The 18,975-nt window shown below is 51.6% G+C and overlaps 1 protein-coding gene across 1 annotated transcript in view; it reads right to left on the bottom strand.

Annotated features, from left to right (window-relative positions):
• Positions 1 to 18,975, bottom strand: part of CDH23 (cadherin related 23) — a 334,982-nt gene that overhangs the window by 236,459 nt on the left and 79,548 nt on the right. Inside the window, exons 5-6 of the mRNA XM_054174778.1 lie at positions 18,716 to 18,763; positions 17,877 to 17,969 (exon numbers count right to left, since the gene is read on the bottom strand). Of these exons, the coding sequence (XP_054030753.1) occupies positions 17,877 to 17,969; positions 18,716 to 18,763 (141 nt within the window). The remainder of the gene's footprint in view (positions 1 to 17,876; positions 17,970 to 18,715; positions 18,764 to 18,975) is intronic.

The raw sequence follows: 18,975 nt of genomic DNA on the forward strand, positions 1-18,975 counted from the left end.
TGCTTGGGCCACCAAACACTCCCCCCCACAGAGACAGGTCAGCAGAACACAGCCACTTTGTGTTCCTTTTGTTCAGAGGTGCTTCACAAGAAGACAGGCATGTGGTGAAGGATTCACTGGTTCAGCCAACTAAAAGTGACAAACAGGGCTGTTGTCCTCTGGAGAAGAGCTGACCTCCTCCTGACATCATCTGAGCAGATCAAAGAGAATGTGTGAGCACACGGCGAGGCACCAGTTAAGATGCTGTTGAGGGACTGATGATGAAGCACACGCTCTGGAGGTGCAACCTTGCTGAAAAAGTGCTGTTTGCCCTGCAGACAGGGATAAGTTTTCCTTGAGAGCAGCCCTGAAGAAAAAAGACTTAGGGGTGCTGGGGGATAAGAAGCTCAACAGGAGCCAGCAGGGAGCACTTGCAGCCCAGAGAGCCAAGCAGAGCCTGAGCTGCAGCAAGAGAAGTGTGGCCAGCAGGGCCAGGGAGGGGATTCTGCCCCTCTACTCCACTCTGCTGAGACCACAGCTGGAGCTCTGGGGCCAGGTCTGGAGCCCCCAGCACAGGAAGGATCTGGAGGTGCTGGAAGGTGTCCAGAGTAGGGCCATGTGGGGAGCTACAAGAAAGCTGGGGAGGGACTATTGAGGGTGTCAGGGAGGGATAGGACTGGGGGGAATGGAAAAAAATCTAGAAATGGGTAGATTGAGATAGGATGTTAGGAAGAAATTCTTCCCCATGAGGGTAGTGAAACACTGGCACAGGTTACCCAGGGAGGTGGTGGAAGCCTCCCGCCTGGAGGTGTTTGCAGCCAGGCTGGAGGTGGCTGTGAGCAACCTGCTGCAGTGTGAGGTGTCCCTGGCCATGGCAGGGGGTTTGGCACTGGCTGAGCCTTGAGGTCCCTTCCAACCCTGACAATTCTACAGTTCTATGATTCAAGGTCCTCACAAATGAAGCCATTAGCCTTGGGGGGTGGCCAACCCATGTTCGGAGGATGCAGTTTGCCAGCTTTCTCCCAGCTCAGGCCCTGAAGGTCAGCTCAAAGACGAGATGCAAACACACAATAAGATGCCAGTTAGTGTGGTGATGGGAGACTGATGATGAAGAACATGCTTTGGAGGTGAAACATTGCTGGAAAAGCACCATTTGCCCTGCAGACAGAATCACAGAATTGTCAGGGTTGGAAGGGACCTTAAGGATCATCCAGTTTCAACCCCACTGCCACAGGCAGGGACACCTCACACTGGATCAGGTTGCCCAGAGCCACATCCATGCCCTTAAAAACCTCCATGGATGTGGCTTCTACCACCTCCCTGGGCAAGGTAGAGGTAGATTTTGTGTTTAAGGCCCTCAGAAATGAGATCACCTAGACAAAGCCTTGCAGAGAAGTCCCCCTGTGATATGTGGTTGGCTACCTGGCTGGCTCACCCACTTTACAGATCAACAGATGGCATTGTGTTGGAAGGGACCCTCAAAGGTCATCTTGTCCAACCCTCCTGCAAGGACCAGAAGCATCTCCAATCAGACCAAGCTGCCCAGGGCCACATCAGTTCTGATCTTGACTGTCTCCAGGGAGGGGTTTAGGAGGATGCAGGCTTCCAGCCCATCCTCTGCAGCTCACGTAGCCCTCAGATTGGAGCAGGACTTTTCACCTAGCACAGCTATGGTCAGAGGCAATGCTGCAGCTACAGAATACAGAATTAACCAGGTTGGAAAAGACCTTCAAGATCATCAAGCCCAAGCTCTCACCCAACACCACCTAATCAACTAAACCACAGCACTAAGTGCCTCATCCAGTCTCTTTTTACATCCCACAAAGGCAGAGACAACCTCACCTCCAGGACACCTTTAGCCCAACCACCCCCTTTTCCCTGCTGACTGCAAGGCCTGGGGTGAACCACAGTCCTTGGGGGTTCCTCCCAGCAGAAAGCCTCTTTGCAGACCCCATTCCCCCAACACCCCAGTTCTGTGTAGGAAAACAGAATCTCCACCTGGCCCTGCTGTTTCACCAACCTGCTGAAAACCCCTGTGATGCTTCACGGGCCATCAGCTAAGCACTGCAGTGGAACAAGCTTTATGCTTTAACCCTCTCAGCCTACCTCAAAGGCAAGGCACGGGCAGGGAGGGCAGCTTTTTCTCCTGGGAGGCTGAGAAATCTGCACACAAACATCTGGCTGTGTGCTTCCAGCACGTTTAGTAAGAGTGATTTTCCAACTGCTGGCTCAGTAGTTCCTGACCCGTGTAGTTTTGGGGTCCTCTAAATCACACACGCAGCAGAAATTGCTTCTCACTCAGGTTGCTCATCAAGGTCTGGCTGTGGTAGCAGGCAGAGAGATAGGTCTCTCTTTCTGCAAAGCTCAGAGAGCTGAGCCCTCAACTTAGCTCCAAATAGAGATTTACTGATTAGGGAAAGATCATAGAATCACAGAATCAACCAGCTTGGAAAAGACCTCAGAGATCATCAAGTCCAACCAGTGATTAGAGGGGGGAATGATCTCTTAATTGTTGCTTAAGGTTCCTTTTGGCATGGCAGGCAGGCAGCAGGGACTGCTGCCTTTGGGGTGAGGTGAGGCTGTGCCCAGGGATGCTGTAGGGAGGGGAGGAGGGGGCGGCTCTGGGCTTTCACCCAGTGCCACAGCGATGAGCACTTGTGTCTTCCTTTCTGAGCTCTGGTAGCTTTTCCCAGGCAGGAGGCACAGAATCCTAGAACCAACCAGCTTGGAAAAGACCTCAGAGATCATCAAGTCCAACCTATTACCTAATACCTTACACCTCCTGACAACTAAACCATGGCTCCAAGTGCCAGATCCAATCCTGTTTTGAACACCTCCAGGGATGGGGACTCCACCACCTCCCTGGGCAGCACATCCCAATGGCCAATTACTCTTTCTGTGGAGAACTTTCTCCTCACCTTGAGCCTAAACTTCCCCTGGCACAGCTTGAGACTGTGTCCTCTTGTTCTGCTGGTGGTTGCCTGGGAGAAGAGACCAACCCCCACCTGGCTACAACCTCCCTTCAGGGAGTTGTAGGCAGCAAGAAGGTCTCCCCTGAGTCTCCTCTTCTCCAGGCTCAACAACCCCAGCTCCCTCAGCCTCTCCTCATGGGGCTGAGATATTTACATCTTCCACTCTTAGAAAGGAATCATGAAGATATTTTGGTTGGAAGAGCCCTTTCAGATCAAACCCAACTGCTAAGCCAGCACTACCAGGTCACCACTAAACCATGTCCCTCAGCATCACATCTACACAGCTTTTAAACTCCTCCAGGGATGATGACTCCAACACTGCTCTGGGCAGCCTGGTGTACAGCTTCATAACCCTTTTGAGTAAGACATTCTTACTAATGTCACAGAATCACAGAATGTTAGGGGGCTGGAAGGGGCCTCGAAAGCTCATCCAGTGCAACTCCCCTGCCAGAGCAGGGGCACCTAGAGCAGGTCACACAGGAATGCATTGAGGAGGATTTTGAACGTCTCCAGAGAGGAAGATACCACAACCCCCCTGGGCAGCCTGTTCCAGTGTTCTGTCACCCTCACAGGGGGGGAAAAAAATTCCTCCTGTTTCCATGGAGCTTCCTATGCCTCAGCTTCCACCCATTCCCCCTTGTGCTGCCACTGGGCATCACCCAGCAGAGCCTGGCTCCAACTTAAACTCCACTTGGTATAACTTGAGGCCCTTTCCTCTCTCAGCCTATCATGAGAAGAATCACAGAAACATTCAGGTTGGAAAAGACTCTCAGGATCACCAAGTCTAACCCAGAACCCTGCTGTACAAGGTTCACCCTTAAACCATATCCCCAAGCACCGCATCCAAATGACCTTTAAACACATCCAGGGCTGGTGACTCCACCACCTCCCTGGGCAGCACAGAATCACCCAGAATCACCCAGGCTGGAAGAGACCTCGAAGATCATCAAGTCCAACCTGTCACCACAGACCTCATGACTAAACCATGGCACCAAGTGCCACATCCAATCCCCTCTTGACCACCTCCAAGGATGGTGACTCCACCACCCCCCTGGGCAGCCCATTCCAAAGGCTAACGACTGACCACTACCCCACACCACCCTTTGAAAGGAACTGAAAGCACTAAAAAAACCATTCCTTGGGTGAGCATACCAAGCACCAAGCTCCCTTTTTGCCTCCTTAAATGTATGGTGGTGCTGGTGGCCACCCTGGCACAAATAGGCAGACCCCAGGTGACCTAAGCAAGAGGTGCCTCCAAACACGTAGAAGCAACCAAGACTCATCACACAGCCGAGACTCATCACACGCAGGCTGGGCAGGAGGTGGCTGACTTAATTAATATCTCCTCTTCTCCTTTCCCTCCTTCCCATTACCCTTTCAGGTTTGATTTACAACTGCAGGCCAAGCCTAGCTGGAAGTGACATGTCAACATGATGAAAAAGAAAGCCAGGTCTGGAAAGCAGAGGCTGTCATTTTAAGCATCACCTGAGCTCCACGGAGATGGGCAGTCTGTGGTCAGAGACACACACTGCTGGCACCCCACTGAGACCCCCCCAGATCACACTGAATAATAGAATCAGACTGGTTTGGGTTGGGAGTGACCTTTAAAGGTCATCTAGTCCAACCTCCCCCTGCAGTGAGCAGGGACATCTGTGACCGGAGCAGGTTGCTCAGACCACCCAACCTGAAATGGTTCCAGGGATGGAGAACAAGCTCTGTGCCTGGAAAGGGAAGGACAAACAACTCCCTTCCCTAAACCCAGGGGTGGGTGACAGTCTCTGTAACACAGGGTGACAGCCACCAGATCTCTCCTTTCAATCCTGCCCCTCTTCACACTTAATTATTTGGAGGCATGCTTCAGTAGGGCACGGAGCTGGCTGACACAGAGAGCTGTCAGGACCCTGCACATGCAAGACCACATGTGCCCAACCCTGCCTTACGAGTTGCTCAGGCTGAAAACAGAGCAGAGCTTGACATTTGGAGAGCAAGGTGGTGTGGCAGGAGCCAGAAAAGGGATGGAAGGCAGGCAAGAAAGCTGCAAGAGTGCATTTGCAGAGCTCATCTGCTAAGGTATTGGGCTCGATGGTAATATTGCAGCAGTGGAGATGGAGCTGCATGGATGTCCAGCACCAAGCCAAGCCTTCCTGCCCAGCATTAATGGTGCAAACCCACTTGGATTTGATTTGCATCCCCTTCATAAAATAAAGACAGATCTGAAGATCATTTGAAGTTGAAAACTTTCATATTCTGGTGGGGTTTTGGGTGGTGTTTTTAAACTTGGAACAAAATTACCCTGAGCACAGAATTTTCAGTCAGGAGGAGGCTGAAGGGAGACCTCATTGCTCTCTACAACTCCCTGAAAGGAGGTGAGAATGGTGGTGGGGTGTGTGTGTGTGGTCTTTTCTCCCTAGTATCAGGTGACAGAATAAGAGACAATGGCCTGAAATTGTTCCAGGGGAGGTTTAAGTTAGAGATGAGGAAAAATTCCTTCCCTGCAAGAGTGGTCAGGCATTGGAACAGGCTGCCCAGGGAGTGGAGTCCCCAGCCCTGGAGGTGTCCAAGAAACGCGTGGCCATGGCGCTTTGGGACACGGTTTAATGGCCCTGGTGGTCTTAGGTGGATGGTTGGACTTGACCTTAGCTGTCTTTTCCAACCAAACCAGTTCTATGATTCCCTCTTCCTCCTTTCTTCATTACTCACCCTGACAAAAATCAATCAACCTCATTCGAAGCTTTCAACGGCAATTAATGGTCGGAGTGAAGCGGCGGCAGCCCGGTGCTGATGGAAACTTCCCCTTCGATCACAATTTCCTCCATTTGTAATGAAAATAGTTTAGAAAGTGATGCAAACAGCTGACTTCACACATAAATAAGAGAGAGAGAGAGGAAGAAAAAAAACCCAAACCCCACCAAAACCAAACCACCCAAAGAAAGACTGATTTAGTCTATTACTTTAGCTCAAAGTATGACCAGCGGGAGAGAGCTTATTATACACGACTGTCTCTGACACGTTACAAACTAATAAAGCACCAAATGCAATTCTGAATGAGAAATTGGAATGAATCTGTTGCAAGACTGATTTTTATTGTTCTTCTGACACGCTATTTCTGCCCAGCTTTGCTGTCAAAGTGGCAGCGTTTTGCCTGCATCTCTCCATCTTAATTAAAAGCGGTGGTTTGATTGAGGAAAGGCTTTGGCCGAGCCTCTTCTGCCAGCTCACCTTCCCTAGCTGCACTGAGGGGGCAGGGGGGGATGCTTCTACCACGTGGCCACCTCGCTGAGCTCAATGATTTCAGGTTGAAAAGAGCCTGCAGCCTAAAATGGCAGTGGCTGGGGCACCGTTGCCCCCACCCTGGCATGGTGCGTTTCACTGTGACCACTATCACAGAATCCCAGGGTTGGAAGGGACCTCCTTCATACCTTCATTTTAGGTGACAGGATTGAAAAAGGAGCCCAAGCCACCTCACTGCATGATTAGGTGGGTAAAGAACAATCAACTCATTTGCAGGCAAGGCTCTTTTGGTGCCTTGAGCCAAGCAGTTGGTACCCACAGGCGGCATTCGCAGCCCAGATGCCTTAACGAACGTTCTGATGGCTCCTGTTGCAGGCTTAGATGAGGGGCAGAGAGGGAGGTAAAGAAAAGAGGGGCATGGAGGGAGGGCATGTGGCTTTTGCTGCCTGGCATGAGATAACAAGTGAAGTCCCAGGCTTCTGGGTGAGTATTGTAACAGGAGGAAAGAGAGATAAAAACCAAACTAATTGCCAGCAGGTCACATTCATTAGCTCCTCGCTCCTCTTCCCCCTTTCTGGCAGCAGAGAGCCCTTCCTCCTGCTGGGGACAAGGAGGAGACCTTGAAGCCATCTGCTGCCCAGATGTGTAAGTGTAATTATACTAAAAGGGCTGGGTTTGAACGCCCTGGATAAGAGCAGCCTTCCAGCCTAAGCCTAAATTGCTCCTGCAGCAAGAGATGCTGCGGCACCACAAATCACAGCTTCTGCTCCAGAGGAAGCCTGCCTGGTCTGAGCAGCCCCAGCTGATGGGATGCCAAGGAGCTGTCAACACTTGGCACTGGCCATCTTGAGCTCAGACATCTACAGCTACCTGAAAAGAGGTTGTAGGAGGATGGGGTTGGTTTCTTCTTCCCATTATGAACTAATAAGACAAGAGGAACCAGCCTCAAGTTGCAACAGGGGAGGTTTAGGTTGGGTACTAGGGACAATTTCTTCACTGGAAAAGTGGTCAGGCACTGGAACAGGCTGCTAAGGGAGGTGATGGAGTCAACTGTCCCTGGAGGTGTTCAGGGAACATGCAGACATGGCCCTTGGGGACATGGTTTAATGACCATGGTAGTGTTAAGTTGATGGTTGGACTTGATCTTAGAGGTCTTTTCCAGCTGATACAGTTGTACAATCCCGACCTCCGGGATGGGTCTGGGACAGACACCTGCAATAAACTCACAGCTCTGAAAATGAGCAGATCCTGGGTCTCAGCACCCACTCAAAGAAACTCCTGCAGATCACCCAAGAGCATGCCAGTATCCTGGGGCAGCTGAGGAGCTCAATGAGTGGGGATGTTTTTCCTTATCCCCCTTTCACCCATAAGGAATGGTCCCTGACGTGTCTAAGCCACCTTTCCCCTCTCTGCCTGGGCACTCCTTGCCTCTCTACGCTTTCTCTCCCCCTACCTCAACACTGTTTCTTTGGCTCTGGGAGTCTTGTTTTCACAGCACAATGGCTCTTCCACAGAGGCACCCAATTGCTGGCTGCCCTGCACCAGCTTTCCTTCCTGCTCTACATCTGCTGCTTTCTCCCCTCCCTGTTTTTTTCCCCCCTCTTTGCTTTCCCCTGTCCTCCTCGCCTACCCCAGCGCTCGTTACGCTGGCCAGAACAGCACGACCGTTTCTCATTTCCAGGCTGCCCCTCCTTCCTTGCTGCAGTATTCTTCCAGAAAGAGCCCAAGTTGTGCCTGGTGGAAATGACTGTTATCTCCAGGACACTTTACACATTACTTCCACGCCATTTGGAGTTTTCCGCCCCAGTAGTTTCTGTTGCGTCTCTCATTTCACTCCTCGGGCACGTGTTTTAAAGGACCAGGGTCTCCTATTCACAGGTGAAGCCAGACAAAGTGACAGGGCTGCTAGAGGTGGAGGCTTTCTGTCTCCCTAGGATATCAGGACGTCACTCAAGACCTTTTGACACCAGCTGGAGGACGTCACAGTATATGCATCAGCACTAATGACTTGCACACAGGTGACCTTCAGAGGAGCGGACGCTTCCAGGTCTGAGCACCTGCTTCAGCACACCACACTGCAAGGAAGTGAGAGCCCTCCACGAGCCTCTCAGCTCAATCCCCCACGTGCAAGTGATCATGGAACCACAGGACAGTTTAGATTGGCAAGGACCTTTAAGATCATCGAGTCCAACTGCTAACCCAGCACTGCCAAGTCCAACACTAAACCACATCCCTCAGCCCCACACCTACACAGCTTTGAAATCGCCCCAGGGATGAGGACTCCACTGCTTCTGTGGGCAGCCTGGTAAACCCTCCACATAAATCATAGAACTGTTTCTGCTGGGAGACCTTTAAAATCATCAAGTCCAACCATCAACCCAGCACAGCCAGGTCTGCCACTGAACCACATGTCTCAGCCCCACGCCGGCGCAGCTTTGAAATGCCCCCAGCGATGAGGACTCCACTGCTTCCCTGGGCAGCCTGGTAAACCCTCCACATAAGTCATAGAATTGTTTCTGCTGGGGAGACCTTTAAGATCATTGAATCCATCAACCCAAGACCCACCATGGCCATTAAACCATGTCCTGAAGTGCCATGTCTACATGTTCTCTGAACACCTCCAAGGATGGTGACCATCTTATCATGCAGATAACAGCACAACCCTTTAGTAAGAGCCTCACCTCTTGAGAAGAAGTTTCTACATAAAGCCTGGGGACATCTCTGGTGTGGGCTCTGCCCAGCTGCTGTGTCTTGCTCGATGCACTGCACCCTGTTTTGTTTCAGTGCATTTCCTCAGTGCTGGCACAGCAGAGCAGGAAGAAGATGGCAGCTGCTGCCTGCCACGCTTCCAAGCCCGGGCTCCTGCCTGAAGGAATCGCCAGCATCCAAACCCCAGAACAAATACCCAAGGCAGTGCCTGAACTTCCCTGCACTTCAGCAGCTCTCGTGTGGGAAGTGGGGATCTTCATGAATATTTACCCACTCATCCCAGAGCCCAAGGTACCCAGCATGCCAACACATATGGCAGCCCACCCAGATGTCAGACTCGGCTCCGCCTGATGCCTCCTGCATTATTCACAGCCCCCACGGTCCCCCTCCGGCTCGCTGCTTTCTCAGCTCCCCTTCCTTTTGCTCCTCCACCCCAGAGCGAGGCAAGAGGCTGGCCACTCACACAGCCTCTTGATTACTGATGGGAAAGGGGCGTCCCCAACAGCTCTGCTGGCAAAACCTTGACTGGGCAATTTTCTTCACGGAAAGACAGAGTTTAACATTCAATCTTCCCCAGCAATCTAGAAACGGCCCCGTCCTGGTGGAGCAGGCAGGCTGGGATTGAGAGAGGAGGGGAGAAGGAATGATTTCTTTGAGGGATATTAGATTCTACCTAGTGATTACAGAGCAGATGAAACCTTCTCGAAAGGATTATCTCATCCGGCTAAGAGATGGCTTTTTAATGGACGGACAGGATGCCTGCGCTCGAGACTGCCGAAGGGAAGTCACACCCTTCACAAGGTGTCCCTTCTTCCAGGAGTTGGCTGGAGAAAGTTGGAAAGCAATTAAAGGTTGCTGGGGAAGCAAAAAAGAAAGCCCAGAAAAGCAAATTGTGGATAGGAGAAACATCAACAGACAATTTGGGTGACCAGCTCTGCGAAGTTAAAGAGACAGCAGTGAGGTCTGACTTGCTGTTTTGTTTTTGTCAGACAGAAAGGTTTGCTGGAGCCTGGCTTCGGAAGGCAGTGACAGGAAACTCAATCAAAAATGGGGATGCTCAGGAAGTTCAGTTATGTTAGGAACAGGTTCTTTATCATGAGGGTAGTGGAATACTGGAACAGGTTGCCCAGGGAGGTGGTGGAGGCCCCATCCTTAGAGATGTTCAAGGTGAGGCTCCACAAGGCTCTGAGCAGCCTGATCTAGTTGAGGATGCCCCTGCTTGCTGCAGAAGGGGTGATCTTTGGGGGTCCCTTCCAACCCAGAACATTCTATGAGCCTATGATTCCATGTTTCACCTATTGCACATTATCACCATGTACCTCCGTCACCGAGACCCTCTTGGTGTGGTGAGCACCCGTCAAAGCCTCACCTCACACTTCTTCAACAGGCACTGGAGGTGAGAGATCATAGAATCATCCACTGGTTTGGGTTGGAAGTGACTGTTAAAGGTCATTTATTCCAATCCTGCTGCAGTCATCAGGGACATCTGCAACTAGAGCAGCTTGCTCAAAGCCCCAAACAATCCGATCTGGAACGTGGTGGGGCGCCTCTCTGGGCAGCCTGTGCCACAAGGTTAAGTGTAAAACATATTTTCCTCCTACCTAATCTAAATCTCCTCTTTTTTTTTTATAGGTCTGAACCCACCACTCCTTGTCCTATAAATCACTCTCAGTCCCCAAACATGTCAAAGGGATGCAAATGTAGAGGGGAGATAGAAGTGCTTGCCCTCCCAGAGAAGAGAGCCAGCTTGCTTCTGGCCGAGAGCATTTAACGAACACAGCTTGGATAATTAGTGTCTCTAGGAAGTCAAAAATCCCACCAAACCTCCACAAGTAAATAAATAAACCTGCCTCTGAAGCAGGGCAATGAAGTGGGGAGGTGGGGAAGGGCCTGGAGAGTAAATCTGATCAAGAGCAGCAGAAGGAGCTGGGGATGGTTAGTTTGGAAAAGACGAGGCTGACGGAAGACCTCCTTGCTCTCTGCAACTACCTGAGAGGAGGTTGTGGAGAGGCTGGTGCTGGTCTCTTCTCACAGGTAATTAGTGATAGAACAAGAGGCAGCAGCCTCAAACTGCAACTAGGTAGGTTCAGACTGGACCTTAGGAAGAATTTTTCCACAGCAAGAGTGCTCAGGCACTAGAATGTGCTGCCCAGGGAGGCGGTGGAGTCAGCAGCCCTGGATGTGTCTAAAGGTGGTTTGGATGTGGTGCTTGGGGATGAGGTGTAGGGCTGAACCTTGTAGAGTAGGGCCAATGATTGGACTTGGTGATCCTGAGGGTCTTTTCCAACCTGAACACCGATTCTGTGATGCATTGCAGTGGCGCTTGAGATGCTTGCCCATTTTGTGTGTGCAGAGGAGGGCAGGTGGGGGAAGGCTGGATATCCTTGGTGAGTTATTCACCCTAAATTATTTGTGCAGTTCTAAAAAGCACAAAGAAGCAGAAGGGTAAAGAGAAAGAAGGAAAACTGTGAGAAGGGTGGAGGAGGGAAAAAAAAACCCACCTCACAAAGCAAGGAGGAAGGAAAGCAGCCAGCAATGATTATAGGCCATTTTGCAACGTGCTGGGAACATCTTTCTTATCAGCTCTGTTATCATCGCCTTCAATTGAAAGGCTCTTTATTTAAAGGAGGGGGGGGAGGGGGAGGGTTGGGGGGAAAAAAAGCCCCCAGAAGGTACCTGGGAACGTGCAAGGGAATGGCTAATGTGGCTGAAGTGGGAGCTCTTGCTCGTTGCAGCTGCTTCGTATGCGCGGCGTCAGGTCTCGGAGCCATCGCAATAGAATTATATGAGCCCCTGAAGACTCTCGGGCAGGATGGCAGAGAAACTGATGTAATTACTGACATTATTACCATTAAAGCAAAATAATAATTTTAATTACAGCTAGGGCTTTGGGGGGCTTTCTCTGATCCTCCCCTGCCCCGGCTCACCATCTCGGATGGTCTGCCTTCCAAGGCTGGGTAAACGAGACCGGGGCAGGGACGGTCCCCTCCTTTCTCTCCCCCTTCCCTGCCAAACACCTTTCTACACAATTAAAAAGAGAACATCATAAAAGCCACTGTTTCAACTCCACCACCGTATTAAGGATGGAAATGGTGAGCAGCAGCTTGTGAAGCCTCAGTCCCAAAGGCTGCTCCCTGAGCAGAAGGGGACTGCTGTTGATGGCAAGTGGCCGCCTGCCTCCCAATTAAAATGAATTAGTAAAGCAGGGCTGGGTTCAGGAGACAGGACACCTGCAAGCTGGGTTGTTGCTGCCCACCCCATGCTGCCTACTGCCTAGAAACTTTCTTTTCTGTTTTGAAACCTCTCCTTTCCCACAGCCTTTCCTCTTACAAGCTTGACCTCCAGATGAGGTGAGCACATTCCCACCAGAGGTGGCTGTGGCTGGAGATGCCTCCTGAAAACAGAGCCCTGTTATAATTGGTTATCTCCTGGCAAGTCACAGATACTACTCTTGTGGTGCACCTCTCATCTCCTGAATGACTGGGGTGCTAAATGGCAGTGTCTGGCCCAGAGCCTGGCTGAGGACAGCTTTTTGCTGGAAGATGTAACCCAGTAAAACACATTAGTCTATAAATCAACAAGTGTGTTAACTGTAACAGGAGAAGTGAGGTGGGGAGAGCACCAAAAGGAGAGAAAACCCCACTGGAAACCTCCTGAGGGAATGTTCAGCAAAGAAATAGAAAATTAAGTGACCTTTCTGCCAACAAGTGAAGACTGACAATGCTCTGGGGACAGGAGAAGGACATGGACAGTTTGAAGTCAGTCACCAAGCTCAGGATGATGTGGGCTGGTGAGGGAAAACAGCTCTTCCCAAGAAGGCGCTAGACTTGGTTACCATACCACACAAAGGCCTCAGCATCAGAGGAAGCTCTGCAGGACCCAAGATGTGGTCCTGTAGATGGGTCAGGGGCACCTCTGCAGGACCCAAGATATGGTCCTGTAGATGGGTCAGCAGATGGAAGCATCAATGCAGAAGAAAGCAGATGCAAAGCCATCACTTTAAAGCATGAGCTTAGAAGTTGTTGACCTCCAAAGCAAGTGGAGGGCTGTGTGCCCCAGAAGGGCTCATGCTTGGAAGTTGGGACAGGAAAGCTTAGCAGGAACCCAGGGGAAACAATCTTCTTCACAGAACCAAGGTGTGGGTGCTTGGCTCCACCTCACTTGCTTGCTTCACATCCAAGCATGGAGCCACAACCACCCAAGAAGACTGAGCTGGCTACGGATCCAGCCAGATGGAGAAAAAAATAGATCTGATAAAGCAGATCAGACTTGTCAGAAATAGAGGCACAGCCTCTCTCTGCTTGTTTAAAACCTTGAGACTCCCAGAAATGTGGTACCCTGAGGCTGGGTGAGGATGAGGAGGGTTAAGAACCTGAAACAAACAAAACAGAACCCCCACTACCACCACGTGCAAGAGGTGAACGTGTTCCAGATGAGAACAAACCCTGAAGGTCAGAGTAGCAAAGCCCACGAGCAGCCAACTAATGCAAGTCCAGCAGCACCACAGGGCACAGAGAGAGGCACACACGTCCTAGCAAACTGGAAAGCCATAAAAGTCCATTACAGCAAATCAAGCAGCAGTCAGCATGACAGCCATTAGCCCGAAATGAATACACGAGAACTTAATGAGCTCTGTCGAGGCCAGCTTGGTGGATTTCGGTTGCCAAACTCTAGCAGGATTCCCTTTTTGCTCTCTCTCTCTCTCTCTCTCTCCTTTCCAGGCTCTGAAGGTACCACCTCCTTGCCTCTTGCCAAGCAGATCACGGAACGCCCTTGCCCAGACGGGACGGACGATTAGGCTGGAGCCACAGCCCCTTTCCGGCACTCAAGCCCTCGCTCAGCTATTCCAGGCAGGCACCGGGGATGTGATTAAGACAGGGTGAGCTCAGAGGAGCGGCAACACCAAGCCCAACATGAGCAGCCCAGAAAGCCAATCACATCCTGGGCTGCAGCAAGAGAAGCATAGCCAGCAGGTTGAGGGAGGTGATTCTGCCCCTCTGCTCCACTCTAGTGGGACCCCACCTGGAGTACTGCAACCAGTTCTGGAGCCCCTAGCACAGGAAGGATCTGGAGGTGCTGGAATGTGTCCGGAGAAGGGCCATGAGGATGAGCAGAGGGCTGGAGCTCCTCTCCTGTGAGGACAGACTGAAGGAGTTGGGGCTGTTCAATCTGGAGAAGAGAAGGCTCTGAGAAGACCTTCTTGTGGCCTTCCAGTATCTGAAGGGGGCTACAAAGAGCTGGGGAGGGACTTTTGAGGGTGTCAGGGAGTGATAGGTCTGGGGGGAATGGAGCAAAACTAGAAATGGGTAGATTGAGATTGGATGTTAGGAAGAAGTTCTTTACCATGAGGGTGGCAAGAGCCTGGCACAGGTTGCCCAGGGAGGTGGTGGAAGCCTCCTGCCTGGAGGTTTTTGCAGCCAGGCTGGAGGTGGCTGTGAGCAACCTGCTGTAGTGTGAGGTGTCCCTGGGCATGGCAGGGGGCTTGAAACTGGCTGATCCTTGAGGTCCCTTCCAACCCTGACAATTCTATGACTCTATGAAGCCCCACTCTGGGTATTCAGAGCTGCTGCGACGTGGAGCAGCCCACGGTGAAACTCTTCCCTGCCTCTCGTGCGGGATCCGCAGCCTGTGCCCAGCTAAATTCCTCTTTTCCAAGCAGGCAGAGGGAGCAGAGCGCCAGGATGGGTGTTTAGAGGCAGGATTGTTTTTTAAAGGTCAGTTTGCTTTGCCTTCCATTTATTTATGTGCACTCTTTCTTTTGACTTTTCCCAGTGCCACACAATAGCAGGGAGGGTTTGATAGCCTGGCTGGTGCTGCTCCATTAGCTAGGACAACTGCAAATCGATGCAGCCATTTATCTCCAAATTAAAAAGAGAAAAGAGAAAAACCCTCATTAGCTGCCAGGTCTGTGTCTGAGCCACTCCATGCAAAGCCACACCAGAGCTTCTGCTTGCTTCTTCTCCGGCCCTGAGCTCCAGCCCCTCTTTAGTCGTTAGCAGGAGGGCGTCTGGGTGGCGTTTGAGACCCCTTTTGGAAGCTACGCACCTGCTGCTCACCCTGGAGCGTGGGGGTGGCCTGGGGATGCTGTCATCCCCTGCCATGGCTGGTTCCCCAGTCTCAGTTGGCTGGCTCTGTGGACCTCACCTTCTCAAGGCACATCTCAGAATTACAGACTACAGAATTAACCAGGCTGAAAAAGACCTTCGAGATCACCGAATCCAACCTGTCACCCAACAGCATCTAATCAACTAAACCATGGCACTGAGTGCCTCATCCAGTCTCTTTTTAAGCACTTCCAGTGTAAAAACATCTCCATGCTGCTTTTGGATGCACATCTCCATGCTGCATCACCTCTAGTTTTGTGGTGGACAAGAGGCAGGGAAAACCCATGGTCCAGAAAAAGTCTCAGAGCATCCTGTCCTCAAGAATGTTCATTGACAGCAGCTGAACATGGGCCAGCTGAGTGCCCAGGGGGCATGGAATTAAAATTAACCAGGCTGGAAGACCCCTTTGAGATCATCGAGTCCAACCTATCACCCAACACCATCTAATCAACTAAACCATGACACCAAGCACCCCATCCAGGCTCTTCCTAAACACCTCCACGCATGGGGACTCCACCACCTCCCTGGGCAGCACATTCCAATGGCCAAGCTCTCTTTCTATGAAGAATTTCTGCCTAACCTCCAACCTAAACCTCCCTTGGTGCAGCTTGAGACTGTGGCCTCTTGTTCTGGTGCTGCTTGCCTGGGAGAAGAGACCAACCCCCACCAGGTTACAACCTCCCTTCAGGGAGTTGGAGACAGCAATGAGGTCTCCCCTGAGCCTCCTCTTCTCCAGGCTAAGCAACCCCAGCGCCCTCAGCCTCTCCTCACAGGGCTGTGCCCCAGACCCCTCCCCAGCTTTGTTGCCCTTCTCTGGACACCTTCCAGCAACTCAACATCTTTCCTAAACTGAGAGGCCCAGAACTGGACACAGTACTGACACAGTGGCCTAACCAGTGCTGTGTACAGGGGCAAAATGACCTCCCTGCTCCTGCTGGCCACATTATTCCTGATACAGGCCAGGATGGCATTGGCCTTCTTGGCCACCTGGGCACACTGCTGGCTCATGTTCAGCCTACTATCAACCAGTACCCCCAGGTCCCTCTCTGCCTGACTGCTCTCCAGCCACTCTGACCCCAGCCTGTAGCACTACCTGGGGTTGCTGTGGCCAATGTGCAGAACCTGCCACTTAGATGTGTTAAATCTCATGCCCTTGGCCTCTGCCCATCTGTCCAGCCTGGCAAGGTCCCTCTGCAGAGCTCTCCTACCCTCTAACAGATCAACTCCTGCCCCCAGCTTGGTGTCATCTGCAAATTTACTGATGATGGACTCAGTGCCTTCATCCAGATAATCAATGAGGATATTGAACAGGCTGGGGCCCAGCACTGATCCCTGGGGCACACCACTGGTGCCTGGCTGCCAGCTGGCTGTGGCACCATTCACCACCACTCTCAAGGTTTGATAACCCTTGCTGTGAAGGAATGTTTTTCCTAACAGCAGTCTGAACCTCCCTTGGCTTCCTAGGCTTCTGCAGACAGTCCCACACGGGGAGGAGCAGCAGGGAGTCAAGGCAGCCACCCATCAGCTTCCAGAGGTCTCAGCAGAAAAGGCAGAAGTGAGCAGCAGCTCAGGCAGGTTTTTTTGCCAAGTCATTTCTGCGCCGCTCGTGCTTTAAAGAGGGGGAGAAATGACTCTGACCCAGTGCCATTCTCAAAGGGAGGTTTCAGATGACTTGGCTCCAAGATGAGAACTAAAACTCTCAGGCTCATACATCACAAGCAAACTTAATGAAGAAACCTCATCCTCGCAGCAGAGAGACAGGGAAAGATCAAAGCCCAGCACGGCAGGGCACCAGCAGCCAGCATATTAAATACACCCTTGTAACACAATCGTTTGTACCTCTCAATTACCAAAGACTGCTTGATTTCACACACACAGAGGCAACACTTGACCTCATCCACACCCTGAGGCATGCTCTGGGTAAAAAAAAAAATGGCTCTGCCCTGCCTCTAAAGTACAAAAAGGAGATGGAGATGTTTCCTCCACTGGAAGACATGGAACGCCCTGCTAATCCCTTGCTTCACGTGCAGTAGCCTGACCTGAGCCACCAAACACCTTCCACTGCCAGCTTTAAAGCTTCAATTCCCATCACACCTCAAACCCTGCCATTTCTCTCCCCAGCTGAGCTCTAGGTGCAGAAGCTCTCCCTGATGTCACTGGATGTCACCTCCTTTGCCATTTTCAGCGCAGAGAACGGCAGAAGGCTGTGGCAAGTCCGTCCATGGAGATACTCGACGCTGTGGCTGAGTGAAAGCCCTGAGTGACCTGATACAACATGGAAATTCCCTCTGCTTTAGCAGAAGCTTGGACCACATGACCTCCACATGATCTCCCGTGGTTCCTTCCCACCTATTCTATTCCTAGGACCATCATGGGACAAAGTCCTGCTACAAAGCTGATGAAGGAAACCAGCAGCAAGGACAGAAGCCTTTGGGCAGGACTCTGCTACTAGACATTAAGCACCTGGAGAAATATTTCTTCACCTCTGTGACAAGAGGCTGCACATCACCCCTGTCTCATGGGAAGAAGAAAAAGAAATGGATTCCCTCTTACAGCTATCTTCAAACTTCACATTTATCACGGGAAAGACATCACCAAGGCTGCAAAGACTCTGAGCTCCCAACCTCTGCCTTTCCCCAGCACCCAAACCACCGACACCTCACTGCTGCCTATCGGCAGACAACAACTTCCTGAGGTTTAATCCTCTCCCCTACCCCAGGGGAGAGGCTCCAGGGCAGGAGGACCGTCCCATATTTTGGTGGCACTCAGGCCACCAAGCAGACAGCTCTGCAGTGGCAACCAGACAGTGAATGTGGCCACTGAGAGGGGAAAAAACCAACCCAGAATCCAGGCTGCAAGGAGAGGCTGCAGTGATCCCTACCTCTGGGATGCGGACGCTGTAGGGCTGGTTGTGGAACTGTGGGGCGTTGTCGTTCACGTCTCCCACTTGGATGTTGACTGTCCCTTTGATCACCTGTGGTCAGGAGGACAACCAGTGGTTATCAGCTTTGTTCAGGCATTTACAGAAGCACAGAATCAACCAGCTTAGAAAAGACCTCAGAGGTCATCAAGTCCAACCTAGTACCTAATACCACCTGACAACTACACCATGGCCCCAAGTGCCACCTGCAGGGACAGTGACTCCACCACCTCCCTGGGCAGCACATTCCAATGGCCAATTACTCTTTCTGGGAAGAACTTTCTCCTCACCTCCAGCCTAAACTTCCCCTGGTGCAGCTTGAGACTGTATCCTCTTGTTCTGCCACTGCTTACCTGGGAGAAGAGACCAACCCCCCACCCATCTACACCCTGCCTTCAGGAAGCTGTAGAGAGCAAGAAGGTCTCCCCTGAGCCTCCCCAGGCTAAACAACCCCAGCTCCCTCAACTGCTCCTCATAGGGCTTATGCTCAAAACTTCTCCCCAGCCTTGCTGCCCTTCTCTGCACTCATTCAGGTATCTCAATGCCCTTCTTAAACTGAGGAGCCCAGAACTGGACACAGTGCTCAAAAACCCCAACGCAATCTCGTGGCTGCATTGTCTGACTTGAGCTTTTGGCAAGCAACGGCCGGGGGAGGGCCCCACTTCCCCAGGCACCCACCCACACAAACACACCAAGGGCAATGCAGAAGGTCCCTCCTCCAATGTGTCCCAGTCCTCCATTCCTCCTCCCTGCTCCCTTCAGCCCATGCCACAGACCATGAAATGAGAAGCCACACTCACCCCTTGGTCGTCGCTGACGGAAAACTCAACCGTGAATTCTGACTTCGTCTGAAAGGGGAGAAGAAGAAGAACGTGTAATTAAAGGTCCTGTAGTGGTTATCTGCAGATGGCAGGCTGGGGACTTTTTAGCCAGTGTTATTGCATGCAAAATGCTTTCAGGACCTTCAAGAAGAGAAGAGGCCCTCGAGTGCAATTTCCCAAAGTTAGAGTCGAAACCGCTGAGAGATGTTCACACCGGAGGGGCTCTGGTGTGTTCCACA

Source organism: Dryobates pubescens, chromosome 30, assembly GCF_014839835.1.
Source record: "Dryobates pubescens isolate bDryPub1 chromosome 30, bDryPub1.pri, whole genome shotgun sequence".
Taxonomy (NCBI): domain Eukaryota; kingdom Metazoa; phylum Chordata; class Aves; order Piciformes; family Picidae; genus Dryobates; species Dryobates pubescens.